At 37.5% G+C, this 23,568-nt stretch overlaps 1 protein-coding gene across 1 annotated transcript in view; it reads right to left on the reverse strand.

Annotated features, from left to right (window-relative positions):
* Positions 1-472: 472 nt before the first annotated feature.
* kdrl (kinase insert domain receptor like) overlaps positions 473-23,568 on the reverse strand; it is a 58,414-nt gene continuing 35,318 nt past the window's right edge. Inside the window, exons 20-30 of the mRNA XM_017707150.2 lie at positions 23,433-23,521; positions 22,172-22,325; positions 21,493-21,590; positions 20,253-20,375; positions 18,311-18,422; positions 16,615-16,714; positions 12,151-12,256; positions 9,779-9,900; positions 6,788-6,866; positions 5,515-5,615; positions 473-2,353 (exon numbers count right to left, since the gene is read on the reverse strand). Of these exons, the coding sequence (XP_017562639.1) occupies positions 2,179-2,353; positions 5,515-5,615; positions 6,788-6,866; positions 9,779-9,900; positions 12,151-12,256; positions 16,615-16,714; positions 18,311-18,422; positions 20,253-20,375; positions 21,493-21,590; positions 22,172-22,325; positions 23,433-23,521 (1,259 nt within the window). The 3' untranslated portion in view covers positions 473-2,178. The remainder of the gene's footprint in view (positions 2,354-5,514; positions 5,616-6,787; positions 6,867-9,778; positions 9,901-12,150; positions 12,257-16,614; positions 16,715-18,310; positions 18,423-20,252; positions 20,376-21,492; positions 21,591-22,171; positions 22,326-23,432; positions 23,522-23,568) is intronic.

Here is a 23,568-nt window from a genome sequence, read left to right on the forward strand (position 1 = left end):
ACATATATTTTTTCTTTTTTCCCTTGAGGTCCACGTTTGATATGTGTGTAGATTCATGTACCAAAACATTCATCATCGCTCATTTATACATAACCAACCTCCCCTTATCCCTTATGAGTTTTGTTCTAATTGGCTATGCTGTATTATGCCTCATTTAAATAGCAGCTTGAGCTGCAACAGTCTTTACAACTTCAGAGCTGACTAGCCATATATATGTAAATGCATTCATTTTTATGACATCACAAAAATTAAATCAAAACAGGCTGTTTTGCAGCTTCAGTTCCATATATGGACCTGATGGACTTGGGTTGCATTTAATGTTTACATATTATGCAAAATTCTTCAAAAAAGCAAGACAGGTTCGGTTTTCTATATAAGAGCACATCTTTAAGTGTATTAAGCATTGCAGCTCACACATGAGTTGGTGTCTAGGGTTGCAGACATTTAAAAAGTAAGTCAATCAAACAATATGGTTATTTATAAATATATAGATCTTTATTTATGCTTGGTTAATATTAAAATACATATAATGCAAAAAATACATAGAAAATCTCAGTGCATACATTAAACTTTTTTTCAATTAACGCAAATACGTCAACAATAATACAAATATTATTTGGCAGTACATAATGTTTGGTAAGTGGTCTGATCAACCGCTGAATTTAATACTGACAAACACAAAAAATGGATAGGAAGTAACAAACGTGGAGTAACAGCTCTTTCCTTCTGATAGATGGCTACAATCCTGGCTTGACTGATGCAAGGCCACACCTTTCATTAATTCTGTACAACTTTTACAACTTAGTTAATACTGATATTACCTACAAGGGTGCACAAGCGTCTAGTATAATTTATGATGATCATTTATATGTAGTGACCAACTGTTTATATTACCTTGTACTTAGTATTCCTTTAGCCTGCCCTGCAAGCCTAAGTTAGATTATAGCACAAACATGGATCAATATTATTCCTGTTAAAATGAAGCTGGTTAATTAAAGTGTGAATTGAAATGTGACTATGCATCAATGAAAGGCAGGACAGAAAATATATTTTGCTGTGATGACTCAGAGTTTAATAATTCATAATGTATGCTTCACATTAAAGGGGCATGGTCTGTTTATTCTATTGCTATTCTATAATACTGTCTGTCAAGTACAACTAGACTCGCAAAATTTCTCTGAAAATCCTTCATATTAGGAGGACTAAGAGCACACAGCGAAAACTAGGCCAGCATCTTCAGGTCAGATTTCAAATGTGTTGGGTAATTTACTACAACTTTGATAAAAGTTTAGAAATGTTTGAAAAACACATTCTTAATTTCATTCGGTCGGTGTTGGGGGAGCCAACCCAATCAATGAAATGAAGGTTAATCTAGGGCAGCAAAGTGTTAATCCAATCCTAAAAGCATATAACAATAAAAACACTATAGGACTTATTATCACAACGCATATACAAAACATTGACACCAGCAAGAGAACATGAAGGGAAAGAATCCACGATTTTAACAGGAGGCTTGTTTTTGTATCCAATGAAGCACAAGCTGCTTTCTTTTCCTGAAAGTAGCCTTAAAAACAAGAACTTTAGTACATCAAAAAATCTCAATAATAATAATAAATCAAAATTCAATCTTAAAGTAAAATAAAATGTCAAATAATTTTCCAGTTTCATTTAATTAAAATACTTAGATTAATAAAACAAAATTCCTTCTCTGTACTGTATTTTCTGTACTGATTACACCCTTCATTTAAAACACCAGCCACCGATCTGTAAGACGTGATTTGACTGAAGAAACATACACTATAGCTGTAACAGGTTGTGCTTCTTGTGTTCACAGTAGATAACAGTAATACCTGAGGTGGTCTCTAGTTGTATCTGTGGCTATCACAGTGGTGTAGAGCGACACGGTTCAGCAGCTTTTAGAGGGCAATTCATGCTCCAATTACTCTACACCGGGTTTCTCATTCAAAAAAATGCCAAGATACATGTTAGGTAGCGGTTCTAGAGCCTTTTGAATCAACAACCTTATTGACCAAACTACATGCCATCTTTTAGTCCTGGCCTAGTAAAAATGAAAATAGAATAAAATAGAAATCAAGAGATAAAATAATCAGTCAGTGGATTTGTTCAGGGTGGGCTATTGGAGTGATGAGTCCTGGTGGCTTTTGGGCACAGGCAAATTCAGACGGGTGGGGTAGAGTAGCGCACAACATAGTTGTAGTCAGGTGGTGGGCTGTGGCACTCCAGCTCAGGGTCCAGAGAAGAGTCTTCCAGACTGAAGTCTAGTGAAGGGACAAGAGGATACTTCTCTTTCTCCCCATCCGATAGAACAGACTCCTTACTCTTACTCTTCATCCTGTAGCAACAGAAAAGATATGCAAAGCACCTTTAAAGCACCTTGTATGTCATCAGTGCTACAGTGTCTTCTGTAAAGGTATACTATACATTACTGTATACAAGTCAGACAGCACCCTTTCATTTATGCAATTTACAGTCAAAACAACCATTTAAGGGAGGACAAACTCTATTAATACTCGTGATTTCAGAAGAAACAGTGACAGCTGTGTGGTAGTGAAAGTTCAAATATTTATACTTTATCAACAGTATTGGTCCCTGCTAGATCTTGCCACACACTTCACTGCAGTGAAGGAGTTACTTAAATTGAGTTGTCTCTTTGTTGCTTGGGGTTTCTGAAGTACTCTTCCCCAAGAACACTGGGTCAGACACCCTGGAGTAAATGGTTGAGTGTGCAGTGTGATTAGTCTGTGGTTCTTGGAAGAACAAAAATATCCATACATGGACTGGCACGGTTTCATGGTCTAGGCCTTCTTTGGAGCACATACAATGATGTGATGCATTTGCTCTCGAAGCACATATTCGTATTGAATGGTGGAGTACCAGGTGGAATTCACCCACACAATGCAGAGGGGACATTATAGAGGAGCTGAGACAGAGCAGTAAAGCTTCAGAAGGTCAAAGGTGACAGTGATCGAGTGGTCTCTCAGCAGGGGCTGCCTCCTCACAATATATACATCATTCTCTGCATGCCTGGAGTGGCTCTTTTTACCCCACAGGGGAGGTCATGGCAACATGGGCAAGGCATTGCCAACCGATTGAGTGCGTGAGCCAGCTTTTGAACTGCGAAGGGTGGTGGTAAGGAGGGCACTATAAATGGAATAAAGTGAGGGCCAGGGAGACGACGCCTGCAGAGAGGTACAGTGTTTTTAATGAAGTTCTCACTGCTTCATTAATCACACAGAGAAGACAACAAAAACCATAAGCCCATTTTAAATCTCAGCAGCGGCTTGATGTTATTTTTGTTAACTGAGTCAGGATTGCTGCTATGCTGAAATGAAAAACAAATATCTGGTTATTAATACTAAAAATATTATTTTAGATATAGATAAATATTAGATATAGACTTTAGTATTTTTAATCTACAGCTTTGAATATGGATGCTCGAATGTAGACAATTAGCCGAAAGCATGAATCATCATTAACTTCGTAAAAAAATCCATATGAAAGTTCTATTTTTTCAGGCACTACTGTTTATTAACATAAAAGGGCTTTATTAAATGTCTGCAGCAACAGTGTATAACTAATTCCTAATTTCTCTTGTGATAATACTACAGTTTTTATTGAAGCCTCAATCATATCCACCAGATTCTGACATTACGATGCTCTCTAAGGCTTGATTAACTGAACAAATAATATTATAGAAGAAGGCTCTGCATAATTCAAAATGTTTGAATGTAAGGCTTGTTATTAACTGTTATCAATAAGAGGCTGTTATTAAAGACCATGAAGACTTTTTTCATAGGCTACATCAGAGTATAAGTACATTACTGCAAACCAATGTAATATTTTGGAACAACTTCTTTGGTTACAGTAGATATCAGTAAACATGGCTTCTTGGTTTTGGTTGTTAGCAAATTGACTTGACCCTCAGACCTGCAGAATTGCAGTATTTGTTTACAGCACTCTATTTATGACTTAATGTCACTAAAACACACCTCCTGACAATTCACACTCTGGACTGCACCATAGCATCACTGGTGAATTTGGTATCATCCTAAAGTCAAAAACTTGTCTACCCCTGCTTTGTGTTACAGAGGAAACCAATTTAAACTATTCAACTATTCTCCACCCTGACTCACCTGATCCAGCTACTTGAGTTATGATCAAACTCTTTATGAGCTGGATCAGGCATTTTGTGGTAGGGATGTGACAGGGTTTTTTGCAAACCATTATATCTACAGCATATACTTTCATACTACAGTTTAAAATATAAAATGAATTATACTGTGTACTGCTTAGACATAAAATCAGTAATATATTAGTATATACTGTATCACTGATATCAGAGTCTAGTGCGACTCACAAATATTAGATAAAATTAAACTTTGTTAAAATCCCAAAGAGAAAATGTTGCAACAAAATTCACCTCAAAAGAATAAAACAATTAACTAAACCAAAATATGGTCTCGGAGGGTTAAGTGTAAAAATATTTCCAAAACTTCAAAAAGTACTGCTTAGACAGTTTTGGCCTCTACTGTACTGTATAATGCCAAGCACAGTATTTCATGCATTACTTAGACAACTGATTATAGTTATTGGAGCCTCTCAGGCTCTAGTCATCCCTACAAAGGCAGGGTTAATCTAAACCTATGAGAACCCATGAATAATTTAAACTCGGGCATTGTCAACCTAGTGCTGTCTAAAGTTCAGAAAGGGCATTGAAAGTATACATGATTTCCATGAATAAAATACTTTACATCAACATAAGCTTGTCTTTTAGTTTGCTTGCTTTTGGCAGCAGCTGTGTTTACGTAATGCGTTTTATTCATGTGGAAATAGTGTACACATGCGAATGTCTAGTAAATTCATTGCATCACTTGTTTTAAGTGAAGGCTATGTGGATCTTATACCATCCATCAGTTGCTCTCACTACGGTGTGATTTGTGTAGGTCGCACTCCAGGTCTTTTCTATGACCTTCCAAGCACCATTTGGAGAGTAATGAGTGAAACTTGCCAGACTGCAGCAAACGCTGACAGGGTTCTGGCAGCAGATTTGAGCAGCTAATGTCCTAGTGTTCTTGAATTGAAGTATTCTGGCGTGCATGCATGTTTTCAGTTGAGTAAGTGAGAAGCCAATGCCTTCTAGGCGGCACAGACAAAGCCGTTAGTCAGCAGGCCTTGTAGCCGGCTTTAACAAGCCACACTTCCAGGCCTGCTTTGTTGTCTGGCTGTTGGGTTCGTCACCTTGGGCAATATCCCTCCACTGTGCCATTGTCTCTCAGACTCTCTCGCCCAGTCACCTCTTAAAAAGAGTGAGGCAGTCACTGGAGTCAGGGTAGAGTGGGGGGCGGGTGGCAAAAAAACTGTATGACAATTCTGGCATCTGCATTCCAGCCCAGTGGGGGGGTCACCAGGGATGGGCCAGTGGCCACGCCTCTTTCTGTAGCTCTAGATGCTGTGAGTCACAGAGCTCAGCAGGACGACAGATTCTGAACTTACGCCAGGGCCATGATGCTTAAGGGTCGAGTCAGGGACTGCAAATGCTTCAACGTCTTTAGATCATCTGAGGAGAAACCCATTCCACTGTCTGTCTGACCTCCCTGTAAATGAACATATGAGAAAACAAATGGGGTAAAATGCTTAAGGAGATGATCTGTAAAAAAAACAAGCCAAACGTTTGGAAACAACCCTGACTTTTTGTAAATAAACATGAACTTTCTACTTTTTAAAGACATAACAGTGTTAAACAAATACAAGATGGACAGACGTAGGCATATAAACATTTATTATAAAGGTGCTCTGTGGCAGGAGTGCTCACATTTTCCTTGTGGGTTGGGGGGGTCAAAGGACAATGTTTGTGGTGGACTGAAGACAAAACATTATATATATATATATATATATATATATATATATATATATATATATATATATATATATATATATATATAAAAAGATGGTAGGTAGGTTTTAAACTGTATTTTACAACATGACACTACATTTAGATGCTAAAATACTTAATAAATAATTTCTAAAGGAAAATAAAATTTTTTACTAGTTACACTTTAGACAGCCCTGTTCTAAGGAATGGGGTTTCAAAGCTTATGCAAAAATGAACCTTCTTAGTAGTCTTCTTAAATTAAAAAGCCTTCGCTATAACTTGACTGTGTTTTTGCCCACAGTTATGGAATTTTAAGAAGAGTGCCAAAGACATTCAGTTCTTTTGTAAACAGACAGTGATTGTGCCATTTCTTGCAAAGTTTAATCAGTACGCCAGGGGTGCCCAATCAGAACTGTATTACAAACCTAATCCAATCCGCCTGATTCTTATTTTCAGATGTTTCTGAACACTTGAACAACTGCATCAGGTGTGTTAAATAAGACATTTGTAAATATTTACAAAAAAGGTCAACGTAGGGTCAACTGTTATCAACAAAAACCGTTGGGGCTTTGTCCATGTAATACAGTATGATTCCATTATAAACCATCAATATATTTTGGAAAACAGTTCTTTGGTTAATTTGAACATCAGTTAACATTGTAAACATTTGAAAAATCTTTCCAAATGAGTGGCTGCTTCCATACTGTTGGCTTGTAGTGCACAGTCAATGTGCAGTACTATAAAATAACTCAGAAAAAGAGACAAACAGTTCTTTTTCCTGCAAGGTGTATAACTTAATACAGTATAATTGTGGGATCCCCTTGTGTATATTGGGGTTGTAGTGTGGGGTAGTGTGTACGAGCATGAGTGTGAGTGTGAGAACAAGCTCCTCACCTCATGCATCTCATTTGTTCCATTCTCCAAGGTCACCTCATCAAAAGTCTTTATGCTGTCTGGACGGATCTTGATGTTCCTGAGGAAATCAAATGTTCAGCAACAGATTAGTGCTGACACAGTAGCGCTCGCACAATTAAATTTCATTATATCTGCTGGATCAAAAATCCTAAATAAAGGGTACAACATAACTTCTTTCACCCACTGTTTCCTTTGAACTATGATTGGGCACAGTGACCCTTTGTACTGCACCCCATGAATTCTCCTTGCTGTACTTATACTGACGAAGGAGGCCATTCTTTACACAAGAAGGAATAACTGGATTTGTAAACTACTTTCTTACCTCTTAAACAATGATGTAATAATGAGAATGATGTAACTTGTGTGACAAAGATATTTCAAATTATACAACAGTTAGTTGATTATACAACATGCAAGCTGATTGGTTGAGAAGCGTTCTAAGCATGTTGATATTTCGCCATAACAGCACAGCTTTTTCACAAACACTTTATCAATCCGCTAACACTAAGCAACGAGTTTGACAGCTATACAAGATGCTCAAGCCTCAAGACGTTTTTACTTCTTACCTTGAGCACAAACAGAAAATGGATCATTTTAATATCACATTTGCCTCACAGCTGATTTGCTCTGACATCTTCAGATTCTGACCAAATCAGACTGAGCTGCAATATCAAGTTTAGCTCAGTTTTGTCAATTTTTGCTAGATTAATATTAATGTTTTTTTGTTCCAGCCAGTCTGTAAAATATGGTATAGCCCATTTTGTTTGGCAAATGGTATTTGGGTCATTTCTGTCTAATTCCAGGTGGTTAAGGTGTTATTCTGCCACAGCTGCCGAATGAAAAGCTTTCGCCTTCGGCTTGTGCCTGTGACCAAATAACAGGCATGATGTTATTTCACGCTAACACACTCTCTCTCGTATTATATAGCTTAAATTAATATATATATATATATATATATATAAATTACTATTCAAAAATAGTTCACTGTTTCTAATAATACAACAACAATTTGTATGAAGACGTAAAATTATTTTAATATGATGCTGGTACTGTGTAGCTGAACAGCTTTCAAATAATTGTGTAGGTCTGTGTCTATCACTGCACGTACCATTTTGTATTTTATCTTTAATAATGTTGAATAACAGTGAAACTGAGAATTACATTAATTTGTTGTTGTGGTTTTATAACAGTTAAATGTCAGTTAAAACGAGTCAAGGCCATTATGTTCATTTTTTTTACTTAACGTCAGAGTTATCAGATAGCCCCTTAATTCAGCTTTAGGGATAACTGTCATTGCTGCATTTCAACACTATTCTCAATAAATAACACTCAGCAGACCTGTGAAAATACAAGAGTTGAACAAATATTTTCTTAAGCGGACATAAATCCTGAGGCAGCGTTTGTAGCTGGGAAGGAAATTCCTTAAGGGGCCCACAGAGTAACGAGCGCTCTCAACATGGGTCTAATGGTATACATGTCTTATCAGGAGCCAATCAGTGCTCTCTTTGTCCTCAGCCATATCCTAAGGAACTCACAGAAACCCTCAGTGCTGCAAGCTCTAGTGCAAGTTTAGCTAGCTCAAAATCCCAAACAGTTTGTATCAAAAAGAGAGAAAATGGGGGACAGATTTTGTCAACAAAATGTTTTCCTGTACAGGACATGCTGCTTTAAGTTATACACAGGGAAGTGTGGTGAAGGTGGGTTCTTAATTAGCAGTCCTGTAGTGAAATGGTTTCACAAAGAAAACAGACAAATGAAGGATAAATATCTATTTAAGTTATATTAGAAACCTTATTAATTCATTAATATTATTTTAATAGCTGACAGTGTATAGTGGAAAACACTGCTTCTCTCCACACAGCAGATCTGGTTCCTTTTCCCATCTGGGCAAAAAACACCTGAAAATACCAGGAAAGGAACTTGGGCAAGACTCCTAATGCTACATTCGCCTCCAATTGCAACATGTAAACTTGATTACATACAGTGCTGTGCAAGTCTCAGGCACCTAAGCACAGTGATTAAAGTCATTTATCTTGTTGATGAAATAATTAAAACACAAAATATTATTAGTATATAGGCATATAAAACAACATTACAGTAAAAAGTAAGAACAGCTTTTTTAAGTATTTGAGATCTTGTGATATCTAGTTTAAAGAACAACGTTTGACTCCCGATTTCTCCTAAATGACTCTAGCTATTACATGAATATTAAGAGAGGTTAAATCAACTCATTGACGTGCAGAAAATCACTACTTACTATATTATTATTACCTGTATTTAGTCTTATATTGGTGCTTTTATGAGCAAATATATACTTACTGTCCAGACAATCTGCTTTTTCATTGTTTTTTCAGATGACCAAAATTTTTGTCTACAGGTTAGTTAATTATTAAAGCAATTTAGTTTATACTCACTTACATTTAAGCCATTCATATTCAGTTACTAATTCCTTTTTTGTGTTTAATTTCATTATATTTTATTGGTGACAATGTCTGCACTGCTTTGTGATTGGTCACCCCTCTAACTGTGGAGATTTAGTATTTTATATATTCCTGATAGATTCTGGATTTATGTCATTTGTATATATGATACTCAGTAACGTTATACGGAAGCTGTTCAATTAAATTTAATAATACTACATTTCCATTACATATATACAGGTAATGAAATATTTGGGCTACTTCTCCAATGCATAAATATTAAGACAGGGAGATAAGTGCATATCCACGTACTATTGAGATGACACACAATATGTATACACACAATAAGTACAAAAAGCATGAAACAGACAATAGAACAAATAGATAAGTACAGAATAAATGACCAGTTTTTAGAAAGGTACTTTTAATTGATTAATTTTTTTACTTGATTTTACTTGATTTTAAGTGTTAATACTTTTTCTTGAGTATTAAGCTACTATTAAGCTACCAACCTCTGATCATGTATAACTGTCTAGAATGGCGTGCTTACCATGAGCTGCCTGAGTTTCTGAGAGAGACTGGTCCTGTGGAGGTCTCCTCTATGGGGTCTGGGTTTGATGGATCCACTTTGGTCAGCAGGGCTGTGTTGATAGGAATGTAATGCTTTCCCTCCTGATAGAAATACAAAGTTAAACTGTTCACATAGGCCCCCTTAATAACAATGACATCATCATGCACATGCTATAGTAGTATGAGGTAATTAAGAGTTGGGGGAAATCAGATCCTCTGGGTATGACCTGCAGAGACATCCCATATGCACAAGACAGAGGAACTAGTTGAGACAAAGGAAAAAATATCACACTAAATAAACTCTTTTCCTATTGTGGGAGCATATTTAAATAGTGAGGTGCTCATTCATATACAGTCTTGGCCGACCTAATTTTGGTTGAGATGGACTGAAATATCCTGGATGTTTTCCAACATGGACAATTACAGTTTGATTTGCCCCATCAATAGTTTATACTTTAACATGAGACAAAAGCACCCCACTTCTCTTCTCAACACTTGACAGGCTTTGTTCATTTTATACTCTTTTCTTTGAAGAGGCTCTGACTAATGATGTGCCAAAACTCACATCTCTTTCATCAGGTTTTAACTGAAATTAGTCTTTATCAGAAGAGGCTGCTTAATTGTTCCTATGATAGCAAACTGGGAGTTATGGGGCTTAAAATAATAGCTCAACAGCTAGTAATTTTCTCTCAGCTTTGAGGTAGGGCTGGGTATTGAATTCAAATACACTGGCATCAGCACAGCTGAATTATTTAAGTACTACAATGTATAAATCATTCAATATCAAATTTCAGTATCTAAATAGTTTTTCGTATCAGCATTTGTGAGCCAATGAGAACACTTTTTTTTTTTTTTTTTTACATTTTTTCTCATTCTGTCCGACATACATAAGTTCATTGAGGACTGCATCTTGGTCTCCCTTTCTGTAAAAAATTTTAGCATTTAAATCCCAAAGTAATCTCAGCTCTGGGTAAAAGTAGGGAGTGTTAAAGTCAGAGAAAATGAATAATCTATTGAGAAAATGAATAATCAAATAAACTCCATAGATCACAATAACAGCAGGCTAAGGACACATAGATGTGGGAACAAGCAGCTATTTAAACTGTTATTGTTAGACAGCTAGTTAAACAAGCAGGTTACAGAAATGCTAGCTTTAAGAACCTCACATTTATTTGTTGTCATGGCACAGGTAACTGACATAAAAAATCTTGATTTTCTGTTTTATTTTACTGTCCATTGATCTGTTAAAATGAAGTGTTTTAAATAACGTTCCATGGGATCACGTGATGCATTACCTGCGTTTTAATTGGCTGTTTCATTAAATTTGTTCCACGAAGTTAAGACACTTAAAGCTGTTGTGGCTGAGTTTCAAATGTGTTGCAGGACACTTTACATTGTGCAACTCAAGCGCAATTTAGTTTCATGTAGATTTCAAGCAACTAAAGGAATTACATGGAATTTTCACTGTGAAGTCAGTCTCACCACCTGAATTGTTAAATGGAAATCCATAGTGATTTTAAGGGCACAACAATCTTCCAAAATGCCACAATAAATGCAAACCAATGTGCACTGCAAGTCTCTTGTTACTAAGAAACACATAAAGAAATGTTAACTAACATAATGGTGGGCAGCACACAGTTAAAACAGCAGCATAGTTAAAAACAAAGACCTTGTGTTCACTGCCTGCTGCTCATCTATACTGAATTAATTTACTGATATCATTTTACTGTTATTTAGTAAATTGAAAAGCTCACCCCTGTTTATCACAGTACTAGTGAAGAAGGAAAGAGCCATTTTCATCAGAGTCAAGGTACTGGCATTCGAATAAAAACATTTTTAACAACCACTCCTACTTTGAAGCTAGATTTCTTGGGTGTAATCTTTGGCCATGCTAGGGCAAGAAAGCTGCAGTGATTTAACATTCTCAGCACAAATATGGACATGTTAAATACTTTTATTTGTCTTGTACTAGAGAACGTTTTCTCTTCTTTCTTTTGCCAAAGGGAAACGAATGAGCTTGTTGATTGCAATTTCCCCTCTCAGTTACTCTTAAGCACTCTCTTGGGCAAAGCTCCTCATCATATGCTTAGTGTACCTAGGTCCAATCAAAGCTGCCGCTTCCTGAGAATGTACTGAGAACAGTGACTCATTCGCCGGATCAGTGACTAATCTCATTGTTAAAAGTTTTTTTTTTTTTTGAAGACATTTTGGCTATGACTGGGTTTCCTCTTAGTAATAAACAGTCATGTTATTGGCTATAGATCTGACCTTTCAGATATCAAGCCATCAAACTGAACTTCTATGAATGAATGGATAAATGAATGAATGGTCATTCAGGTGTAGCTCACTCACCTGTTGTACACTGGCCTGGAGCAGGTCTCCTAGTCTCTCCACTAGCTCTGTAAAAGTGGGCCTCTGCAGTGGCTCACCATCCCAGCAGTCCAGCATGGTCTGATATCTATAGAGAGCACATACACAGCAAGCGGAGTAAGAGGCCATTCATTTTCAGTACTGTCATTTAAAGGGGAACTCTGGCCAAAATGTATCATGTACTACATCTCTTATAAATATACCCACTTGCCTCTTACAGTGTTGCAACAAAGAACTATTTTGCCATTTAAAGACCAGGAAACCCTCCTTCTGATGATGTGACTTTTGAAAAAGCTAACATTACTATTAGGAAGTGAAATATCACAACTGTATTTATTAGCCTTTAAATCAGTGGTTATACTAGCATTCAGGATTTTGTTATTAGGACAAGCTTGATGATGATGCATTTGCGTAATGAATAGTGAGTATTTCTGCCCTACAGAATATCATATAACATATCAAATAACATATAAAATGTCTGTTTTAGGCCCTTTTAATAAATAGAACTGAATGCACTATGTTCTCTCGGAAATCTTAGAGACACACTGAAACATCATGCACGTCATTTCAACACAGAATACATCAACTACTGGCAAAATAAACTAAAAGACAAAAGTGTATTTACGTAACAATGTCATTACATTATAATACACTATGCATTGTATTTTATTTCATTTTATTTTTGATATATTACATTTTATATTCATGCAACACATTTATATATTTTACATTTTTCTGTGCTTCTAAGCAGATTTCCTACATAATATGGGCTGTGAATTACATCTGTGAGAGAGGAATTTTACCAGACTTACATAGCTATACATCAGTCTCTCAACATGTTAGCACAGAGAAGCACACCCTAAACGCTCTCACACAGTGTTGTGTGCACTTTGGTGATAAATCTCCTCTCCTCAGCAGCCACTTAAACACCTCTTGAGTTACCACCTTCCTGACACCACCAGCTATCTGACCTGACCCCTGCATTTTTACCAGCTCATTCGCCTTTATCCAATTAAAGGCTGTCATTGATAATTTTTGGTCGGTCCCTTAAGCAGTTGGGTTCCCAATTTAAGCAAAAGCATTAGTGGCAAGAGGTGCCTTCTTTGCTTTTGATGAGCTGTCAGCATCTCCCTCCATGAGGGACCTTTCAGCCTGGTTATTGGAGTTTTCATTTACTGGGGCTTGGAAAGGCGCTGCAACACTAAAAATGGGGCTTCAGTTGGAGTGGAACCCCAGTATGTCAGCAAATGATAATTTAGATGCATCCTGTTTTAAGTGTAGTGTTGCACTAGGAGGTCCTTATATCAACACAGCCTGTTCCCTATTAAGGGTGGGAGGCCTTAGCACCACAGTACTTGATGACATCACGATACACAATATACAACATATACAATATATTATTTAACATGATGTTAAGTATATGTATGGTTTGTGCACAATATTGAATATACATATATATATAAATTTAACATTTGGGGGAAAAAAAAGTAAAAAGTGTATTCATCTATTTGAAGGGCTGGCCCAAACAGCAATTTACATGCTTTGAATACTCAGTGTTATTTCTAAATGAACGTTCAGATACAGGTTCTCAAAATCACCCTTAAAACAATTCTATTTATGTTTCATATTTAAGCATAATTTTAAGTACTTTTTTAATGTAGTTTAAAACATATGCAGCAACAGTGTCTTAGTAGTGCGAGTTAGAGTATTCAAAGTTTAGAGTATTTCGGGCCAGCACTCGATACTGCTGTTGTGTTCCTGTTTTTTTTTATTATCAGTGCTCTAGTGCTCCTGATGATACTCATGATATTCTTAGTATCATCATGTAATTTATTTTGTAACTGTGATAACATAAGGTTGTATTGTCCAACCCTACTCACCATTAACCTTTTGGCTTTTGATTAGCACCAGACCAATCTTGTGTTTGGGAAAATCGAGTGCATAAGCAAATGTCTCACACACACACTTCCTCTACCTTTCTCTAGTTTGACCATTTACATCCATCTGGGTTTACGTTCAGAACACATAAGTGAAGACATTCTCTTCTTGGTCTGCAGAGCTGATTAGCTGGAGGAAGTAAATATAATACTTTTTAATGAATGATCCTCTTCTCCAGGTAGAGAGATTCCTGACCAGCAGGAAGTTTGGGAAATGGCGACTGCTGGTTCCCCTCAAATCAACACGGCGTTGGGACATTCTAGCTCCTCACAATCAGTGGTCTCACTTCCTGTGTGCTTTATAATGGAGACAAACTGGAAATCCTTTAACGGACTTCAGCCTCAGATGTTGCAGCTGAAGCTATGGTAATCTGGTGGTCATGCCCCATTTGCATTGAATCTAGAGAGCCGTGGGAGGTCTGTTTTGTTTTCTTCTTACAGTTTACTTCTTACGAGTGGACTGGCCTCTGCACTCTTGATAGTGTGACATAGGCTGAACGGATGACTCTGGAAGGTCACAGTCTTGATGAGTTTTGAGAGCAACAGTGCTGATTTACTGGCTAAGATCACTTATGCCTGTTATCACACACATAATGAGAAGGGTTATAAAAGGGTCAGGGCCAGGGTCATGGCAGTTTACTGAAACTAAGGCCTACACATGAGAGTAATATCTCAGTGCTCTGGACAAATGGCAGACAAGGCTAAATTTATATTCCTAACCTTCTACCTTCTCCAAATGAAGACACATGACACATGAATGAGACTTTTAAATCAGTAGCTACTATAAATTGTTCGGTAACACATATGAAACTAGCAGGCAAGCAGTGTAGTTATTAGAGTGAATAACTGATGTTACTGCTGCATATTTCACACAGTGGTTTATCTTACAGATCTCTCCTATGTCTGAACTGAGTGCCACTCTTTCTTTTTCCTCTTATGCTCTTTTAGATCTTTTAGCTAAGCCTGCTCATTAGGGGCTTGTACTTGGATTTCTGTAAAGCGCCTTTGTAATAGCATCTGTTGTAAAAGGGGCTATACAAATCATTCTGAATTGAGCTGGAGAACTGAAGCGTGGACCTAGACACAAGCCTTTGTGGTTTAAGCGTTTAACCATTATCGGCATCTCCATCAACAAGTTGTCTAAGCTGAAAGTAAAGACTCTGCTCTTTCGTTAGTGACAGAGCGACCAGTTCATAGCATTCGACCAGATGCCTCACCTTTAAGGCATGACGTCTGGTCCACATTTTACCAGTCATCTCCAATCATCTTCTCCCTCCCATGGTCTCTTTAAATGTTTATTTGCCTCCACATGGCAAGAATAGTTGTAAATATAAGATCTTTTAACATTTGTAAGTTATATTGTATATAACACTGCGTTTAGCTTTTCCAAGCGAAGGAGATGGTGGAATTTGATGCAGTTACAGAACATCACAACTGAACAGCGAGCGGCTCGCCTGAGCTCATATTTCTGAAAAAATAGATTGAGTGCAGTCCTCATGGGGATGGCAGTAGGGCACTGATTGGGAACAGGCAGCAAATCCTCTCTCCTGACTGAGCTGTAGCCTGAAGTCCATGAGTGAGGCCATTCAGTCGGGGTGAACAAGTGCCCCCAGCTGTCCCCGAAAGGCACCACCAAATTCAAACTGCCAAATCCGCTTCCTTTCTAGACTTACAATGGAAGCTATGACTTCCCCTTCCATATCTTGTTACATCAGGAACATACAGACTTGGTATCTAAATGCCCCAGGGTTCTGCCACTGTGGCCAGCCACCCACTGCTACCCAGGTCGGCCAGATATTGTAAGGCTCAGGAACATGTTAACGAGAAATAAATCCCTAGCAACCATCCATCGCCACTATTCTAAACTTCATGTCAATCAAAAGCTCCACTCTACTTCTTGCATTCAGTGGGAAATTGTCCTATTCCCATCTACCTCTGGAGTCTTTGATTTTCCTGTAGAGAAATCAGATGCTTATGTTCTTTTCAAATGCATCCTTTCTTAGCTTAAAAGCACAGGTCTCTGCTAATGACCTGAGCATTTGTTCTGAGGCTAAGAGAACAGGAGAGGGGAAACTTCCTTTGTACTCAATCCAAGTTCACATAAAACTCACAGGGACTGTTCGAGAGCAATGGTGTAATCCCCAAAGAAACTTCTGGACCTTGAATTACATTAAAGATTGTGCACACATATTATGTACTGGTAAGTGAGTGAATCTTAATTTTTTTTTCGAGACTATGTCAATCACTTAAAAAAAAGCCTTGTTTTATGTCCTTCAAATCCCAGCAGGAGATTTCCCTGCCTGTGAAATGTAAGTTACAAGCCAGATCTATGAAGCAACGTACCATTTACAAAAATTTTCTTCAAAGAACCATGTTGAAAAGTTCTTTAGGGAACCAAAAGAGTTTTCTTATAACATTCCTCGTACTGTTTTTGACAACAGCATTATGTTAAAAAAATCAGAGTATAAATTTGTTTCCTAAAAACAGACTAGTTTACATTGTGTCTTACATTTCAGAAGAAGCATATTCAGGCGCTGACATTCTAGTGCCATCCTTCAACCGGCAGCAGAATTCTTCATCAATTTGTACACCAGGGTAAGGGGATGCACCTGGGGAGAAGAAAGAAAAAGGAGAGTATTATCAAGACTCAGAGCTCTGCCCAGACTCAGAACTCTGCCCACTTCAAAAAGGCCTGACGAGAAGCCTCCTAAATTATGGAGTGGGTTTGGAGCAGAGAGAGATCAGTGGGGAGAGCTGGACCAGACACAGCCAGTGACTTATGAGCAAAATGGACAAAACACAAATTTGATTCATAAATGTATAATTTTGCGGTCTTCTAGGATAAACACCTTCAATCAAAGCCTGCATGAATTGGTAACCAGTGAGAGGTAGTACAGTGCCCACTTGAAATGTCATGACTCATGAAACAATATTTTTCTGTTCTTGCTTAAAAAACTTAACTTAATATCCCAATAGCACTCAAATATGTACATCATAACAGTGAATACCAAAAATGTTAATTTTGGATTATAATATGATCTAATTCCCTCTAACAGAGAGTAAATACTCATTAAAAACAAACATACTAACAGAATGTTTAGTCTTCTGTACTACTGGGAACTGAGTGCATTATGAACAGTACTGCCCACAAAAACATGAACAAGAAATCCAAAACCAAATCTAGGGTATCTACTAATGTACATAAGAGTGTACTTTGTGCCTAATGCAAACTTTTGATCTTTCCATAGCTCATTTTAAGGCATTCTTCCTGTTCTACTTTATTTAGTTGCGATCAACCAAGTCAAAGCAGATGTCATTACTCCAAGACAGACCTAGATGACAATTTCATCCTTTGAAGCTCCGTGGTTTCAGTATATGCCACAGACCATTAAGGCGTAGTCTACAGATGTGCTTGCTTACCACTTTTGCACAGGCAAGGACAAATGGATCCTCATATGATGCATTGTAGTCTTAAAGGTCGCAGGGGATTCCCACTAAACATTTACACTGAACGCTACTTGGTAACATGGTTGGCTTTTCCAGCTTGGAAGAAACAAACTGTTTAAATGCTTTTCATTACATATCGATAGCGCTCTCTGCTGAAATTCATGTATGTGCAAAGAAAGTGTTTTCTCAAGGTAATAACAAAAGGAATAAATTACAAGTGATTGCCCAATGGATCTAAATGTGGGAGCTAGCTCAGGGCATCTGATGGTCAGCTTGCTTTCTGCTGGATGTCTTTCATCAAGGACCCTCTAAACTGTGATTCCTTTCATTTAAGAAGGAACACAGCCAAGCCTTCCTGTTTGAACGTGCAAATCTGGCTTCATTTCATTTCATTGGCGTAACATTCAATGAAGCTCTAAAATAAACAAATAAAGTCCAGCAGACTGACGCAGTGTAGACGGTATAACGGTGTAGAGAACTAGTTCTGAGGACTACAGAGAGAACTAAAACTCTTCTGAGATTGAACGTTTTTCTTGAGTGTTCCATAACTCAATCAGCCTAAAATATTAAGTCAATATGTTTTGTTATAAACCATGCAGTAAAAACACCACATGAGAGGAGTTTAAGTTAGTATTACTAGAAGTGCATGAACCCTGCTGAACGGGACCAGTGTTATTAGTGAGTGCATACTGAGCTGGGTGATGGTCAAGGTGATTGTGATGGTAGTTAGGCTCACTAAGGACAGCACTGATATTTACCCAGTGAAAAAATCTCCCACATTAACACACCAAAGGACCACACATCACTCTGTGTGGTGTAGATCTTGTCAAATATGGCTTCTGGTGCCATCCACTTTAGAGGAAGTCTGGCCTGCGGAAAGAAATGCAGATGAACTCAGATTAACCCCTTAAATGGCCAAAGTTTTATATAACATTAGAATAGCTCAACCAGTTTACACTGAAGTCCCTGTAGTTACTGAATAATACCCCTTAGTATCTAATAATTTTAAGGAGATTCAGAAAAATGAACCTGTCCCAAGTTCATCTGAGATGGACTGACACATATTGGAAGTGTCCTGTGGTCTGATGAGTCCACATTTCAAATTGTTTTTAGAAATCATGGACATCATGTCCTCCGGGCCATAGAAGAAAAGGACTGTCCAGATTGTTATCAGCACAAAGTTCAAAAGCCAGCATCTCTGATGGTCTGGGGGTGTGTTAGTGCCCATGGCATGGGTAACTTGCACATCTGTGAAGGCACCATTAATGCTGAAAGGTACATACAGGTTTTGGAGCAACATATGCTGCCATCCAAGCAGCGTCTTTTTCAGGGACGTCCTGCTTATTTCAGCAAGACAATGCCAAGCCACATTCTGCATGTGTTACAACAGTGTGGCTTCGTAGTAAAAGAGTGCGGGTACTAGACTGGCCTGCCTGCAGTCCAGACCTGTCTCCCATTGAAAATGTGTGGCGCATTGTGAAACGCAAAATACGGCAACGGAGACCCCGGACTGTTGAGCAACTGAAGTTGTACATCAAGCAAGAATGGGAAAGAATTCTGCCTACAAAGCTTCAACAATTAGTGTCCTCAGTTCCCAAATGCTTATTGAGTGTTGTTAAAAGGAAAGGTGATGTAACACAGTGGTAAACATGCCCCTGTCCCAACTTCTTTGGAACGTGTTGCAGGCATCAAATTCAAAATGAGTGAATATTTGCAAAAAACAATAAAGTTTATCCGTTTGAACATTAAATATCTTGCCTTTGTAGTGTATTCAATTGAATATAAGTTGAAAAGGATTTGCAAATAATCATATTCTGTTTTTATTTATGTTTTACACAACATCCCAACTTCATTGGAATTGGGGTTGTAGATCATGATGCTAAGCTTTTGAATAGTGGTGTTTTGGACTCAAATGTGGACATAATTTGCACATGAATAAAATACAGTACATTACAATAACACAGTTTTGTCTTTCATTTCACTTACATTTGGCAATAATTGTTTTGATGTAATATATTTTAATTATGTGTAAATGATACACATTTGAATCAATAAATTCAGTGATTTACTTTTTTCAGTGTGTGAGAACCACTCCCTACAGACATTCACATCAAGCAGACACACGGCTTGTGAAATACCATAAACCTGTTTGGTTCTAAAACCACCATGACGTCTCTGACTGTGCTCAACCACAAGCAAACATACTATGAATAGAACAATATAGACAATATTGTCAACTGTTGAAAAATGACTGAGTGCATGCCAGACTCTCTTGGCATTAGCAAAATCACTGCACATATTCCAGACTGAGGCTGTTACTGTGCTTATCCTTCAAGTTAAGTGCATTTTTTATTAATATCTCTGGTAGGGAAAACTGCACACTGTAACCATGGACAGACAGGAAATGCATAATGCAATTGTGATCGCAATATTGAACCTTTGCAATGCTGATATGCAATGAGAATCCTGACCAATTACAGATGTTCTTTGGGTGCGCGGATGAAGACTCAACAAATGTAAGTCTTTTTTCTCAATAACCATGCAGATCAACCTCATTGCGTCAAAGGTTGATTAGTGTGTTTGTAGCACATTGTAAAGTATATAGAAGTCATAATATGTAGTGATATAAACATAATATGGTATTTTGTCTATAGCATACAGCCCTATTACACAATTCAGAATGTTATACTCCACACTTACATCTCCCTTACGGACGTAGTCTGGGTCCTTATACACGTCTCTCGCAAGTCCAAAGTCGCATATCTTCACAACATTGTTTTCAGACAACAGGATATTTCGTGCCGCCAAATCACGGTGAATACACTGGGGGAAAAAAGAGAGGCATCATGGAATACTTGATCTAGAACACGTTTCAAATTCAGACACTTCATCTGTAAAGAGAATGGGTCTTATAGAAGCACATATTTCTCGTCTTTATATGACCCATATGGCGCAATGCCATTGGAAACACATGGAGCAAAGGTGTGATAATGTGGAGCAGCTGATGCGACCGTGTGAAACTGTCATCATAGGCGCAATGACACGAAACACTTCACACCCTTATAAACCCCACACTCCAACCCCTATGTTACACCTGTGCTGATGAGTCCCATCCATATATGTGTATAGATCATATATATATATATATATATATATATATATATATATATATATATATATATATATATATATATATATATATATATGTATATATATGTATATATATATATATATCACAATACATACATATCTATATAAGAAAGAAAGTAATATCTAGGGCTAGGAATGCTTAAAAAATAAAAGAAAAATAATTTTTTCTTTCCAATCTGTATGCATGATAAATCTGTGCAGTGGGTTTTGAGGTCTCTTAACACTGAATCGATTTTCAATAAATTAACGCACTGAAACCTTCACATCAAGTTCAATGAGAATGCAACGAGAAAGTACAATGGATCCACTAAGTAATGAGAGCAACACAATTATCACCAATTAGCAACCATTATTTAGTTCCCCTGATGGGTAACACAGCATTAATGTTAACGTGGTGTCTGTAAAACTTAAAGAATAAAAATGCCTTAAGGCTTTGTCACCTCTTCTGACACAAACAAAAACTGTCAGAATATGTAACTTCATATTACTCATGGTTTTAATATTGAAAAATCTCTGCTTATCAGTAATTTTGTCCTGATTTGTTGTTTTTTGCTTCTTGTTCTTAGAAATGTCTCTCAATGCAAATAAAAAGAAAAACTGAGATCAATAAGAAAGAATAACAAGCAGAACTTTTCTGCATTGAATTAACAGCTTAAGTCCAACTGCACTGTAACAGTAAATTCAACACTCTGGATTTATCTATGCACGAAAGAAATGCAGCACTGAACACACATAGTGTGATTTGGAATCCTAAACTGTTTTCACAGCAATGATTTAGCCAAGGTCTTACTTTTCGTGACGCCAAGAACTCCATGCCTTTGGCCACTTGAAAGCTGTAGCAAATTAAGTCCTCTAGAGTGAGCACTTTCTTATACAAGTCTTCTTGCTCTGGATAAAAAGAGAAAAAAGTCAATCAGAAATAAAAGAGAAACTAGTCACTACAGCAACACTTCTGAAACTCAAGAAATATGTTCTTTTCAGGCTCTGCCTATTCATCAATGATTTGCAGAAGAGGAAGCCTGTATGTTTGTCTTTAAAGCTGTCATGTTTTCCTCAGATGCTTCCTTACAGCATCTGAGAAAAAAAAAATCTGTCCCCTATATTTAGATGCCTGAAACGTGCAGCTCGTCAATGTTCCTTTTGGTGGGGGTTAAGGAGGAGGGACTGCGGGTGGGAACCTTTCAGTGTCCCACCTGAGTAAACAGTTTATCAGACCAGAAATAACAGGCAAAGGATAACACGACCCAGTGTACCAGGAATGCTCTGGCAGGAAATAGAAAAAAAATAAGCTTCAGGCACCATGGGTGACAGTAGCGTGCACTAAATATTGATTTTATTTATGAATTTCAGAGGAAGCTTCCTATCAGATTGAGAACAGAAAAACAGGCAGAGGAGGAGGGTGGGGCGGAGGTGATATGGGGGGAGGGGGGGGCTGGATAGAGGGGGGAAGGAAGACACTCAGCCGCTACCTTCCTCCTCTTCCTCCGAGTCACAGTAGCTCTTATCTTCGATGAAGCCCGAACTGGCTGAGCTTCCTGTACTGGCCACGCTCTCCAGCCTGCGCTTGATCAGCTCACTCAGATCGCAACCCGAGCCTGAGCGTAGCGTCTTACCGTCTTGAGACTGAAGAAGAAAGATATTTTCAGTTTGGGGACTCACTACAGTATCATACATGGTGTCTACAACCATCCTCAAGCTTTTTAAGATGTTTTATTGCCACTTCAAAGGCAGTTTAAGATTGAATTTGCAGTAATGTTGTACCAAACATTCTTCTCTGTGTGTTTAAGACTGCAGGTAGGATTTAAGTTTGAGGTTTAGTTTAATGCATGCCGCTGCATCATGTGAGCGACTGTGTATTATTCAATGCATTAAATGATGTCAACTGTTTTTCATTTTTTTCCTCCTAAACCACAAATTCTGTACTCTAAAACCTCCCTGTCCGAGAACACGCAAGTCAATTTAATACTTATTAAGGCTTTTAATTTGTAAAATGTAATTTCAGACAAATAAATAAAGGACCCTCAGATACCCAATGTTATCATCTTATCATCATCAGATACCCATGTTATTCATGTCTTGTGAAATGTGTAACATCAGGAGCCCTTATCAGTGCAGCAGATATGCAGCATTTTGTTGTGAGATGCATTAAGAATTTTTGTTTGGAGTCAGTTTTACACATACAAGAAATATCAGTGCTATATTATTATATTATGAGTAATACCGTCTATATTAGAGAAACAAAATGCACTTTCCATTATAATCAGCTGCTGTTCTTTTCAAAAACTACATCCAAAACTGTTAGAAATTGATATATTACACTTTGAAATTAAACTTTTATACTCATTCATATATTCTTGGTATGTTCATGACTATCAGTGCAACTAATAAACTGGCGAAGAACAGCATATTTTATGGGGTTGAGGTAGTATAAATACTTTATTAATAAGGGCATGCTGCAGCAATATGCGATTTAATCAGCTCATCTCATTGACTTCAAAAAAGAAATCTGTGCTTGTCAGTGGCTTTTTCCTGAAAAAAATGTTGATATGACAGCAATGACATATTGTGATGTTTGTGTTGTGCTCTTCCCTGTCCCTTGTGTATTTACCCAGTGCACAAGCAGTTTCCACTCTCAGCAGTTTCCAAGAACAAACTTCTCTACTTGATAAATACTGTGAAATACAGTTTTTCTTATTATTACTGATTCATCAAAGGTCTCACCCTACAAACCTTATACACAACAAAGTCTCCTCGCCTGCTCCTCAAGTAATTGGAAAGGTTTCCATACTTGCAGTATTCCACTATTATCATCAATGGACCTGAAATGAAAAAATGGTAAATAATGAAGCATAGACCTTAACCTTAC

Source organism: Pygocentrus nattereri, chromosome 8, assembly GCF_015220715.1.
Source record: "Pygocentrus nattereri isolate fPygNat1 chromosome 8, fPygNat1.pri, whole genome shotgun sequence".
NCBI lineage: Eukaryota > Metazoa > Chordata > Actinopteri > Characiformes > Serrasalmidae > Pygocentrus > Pygocentrus nattereri.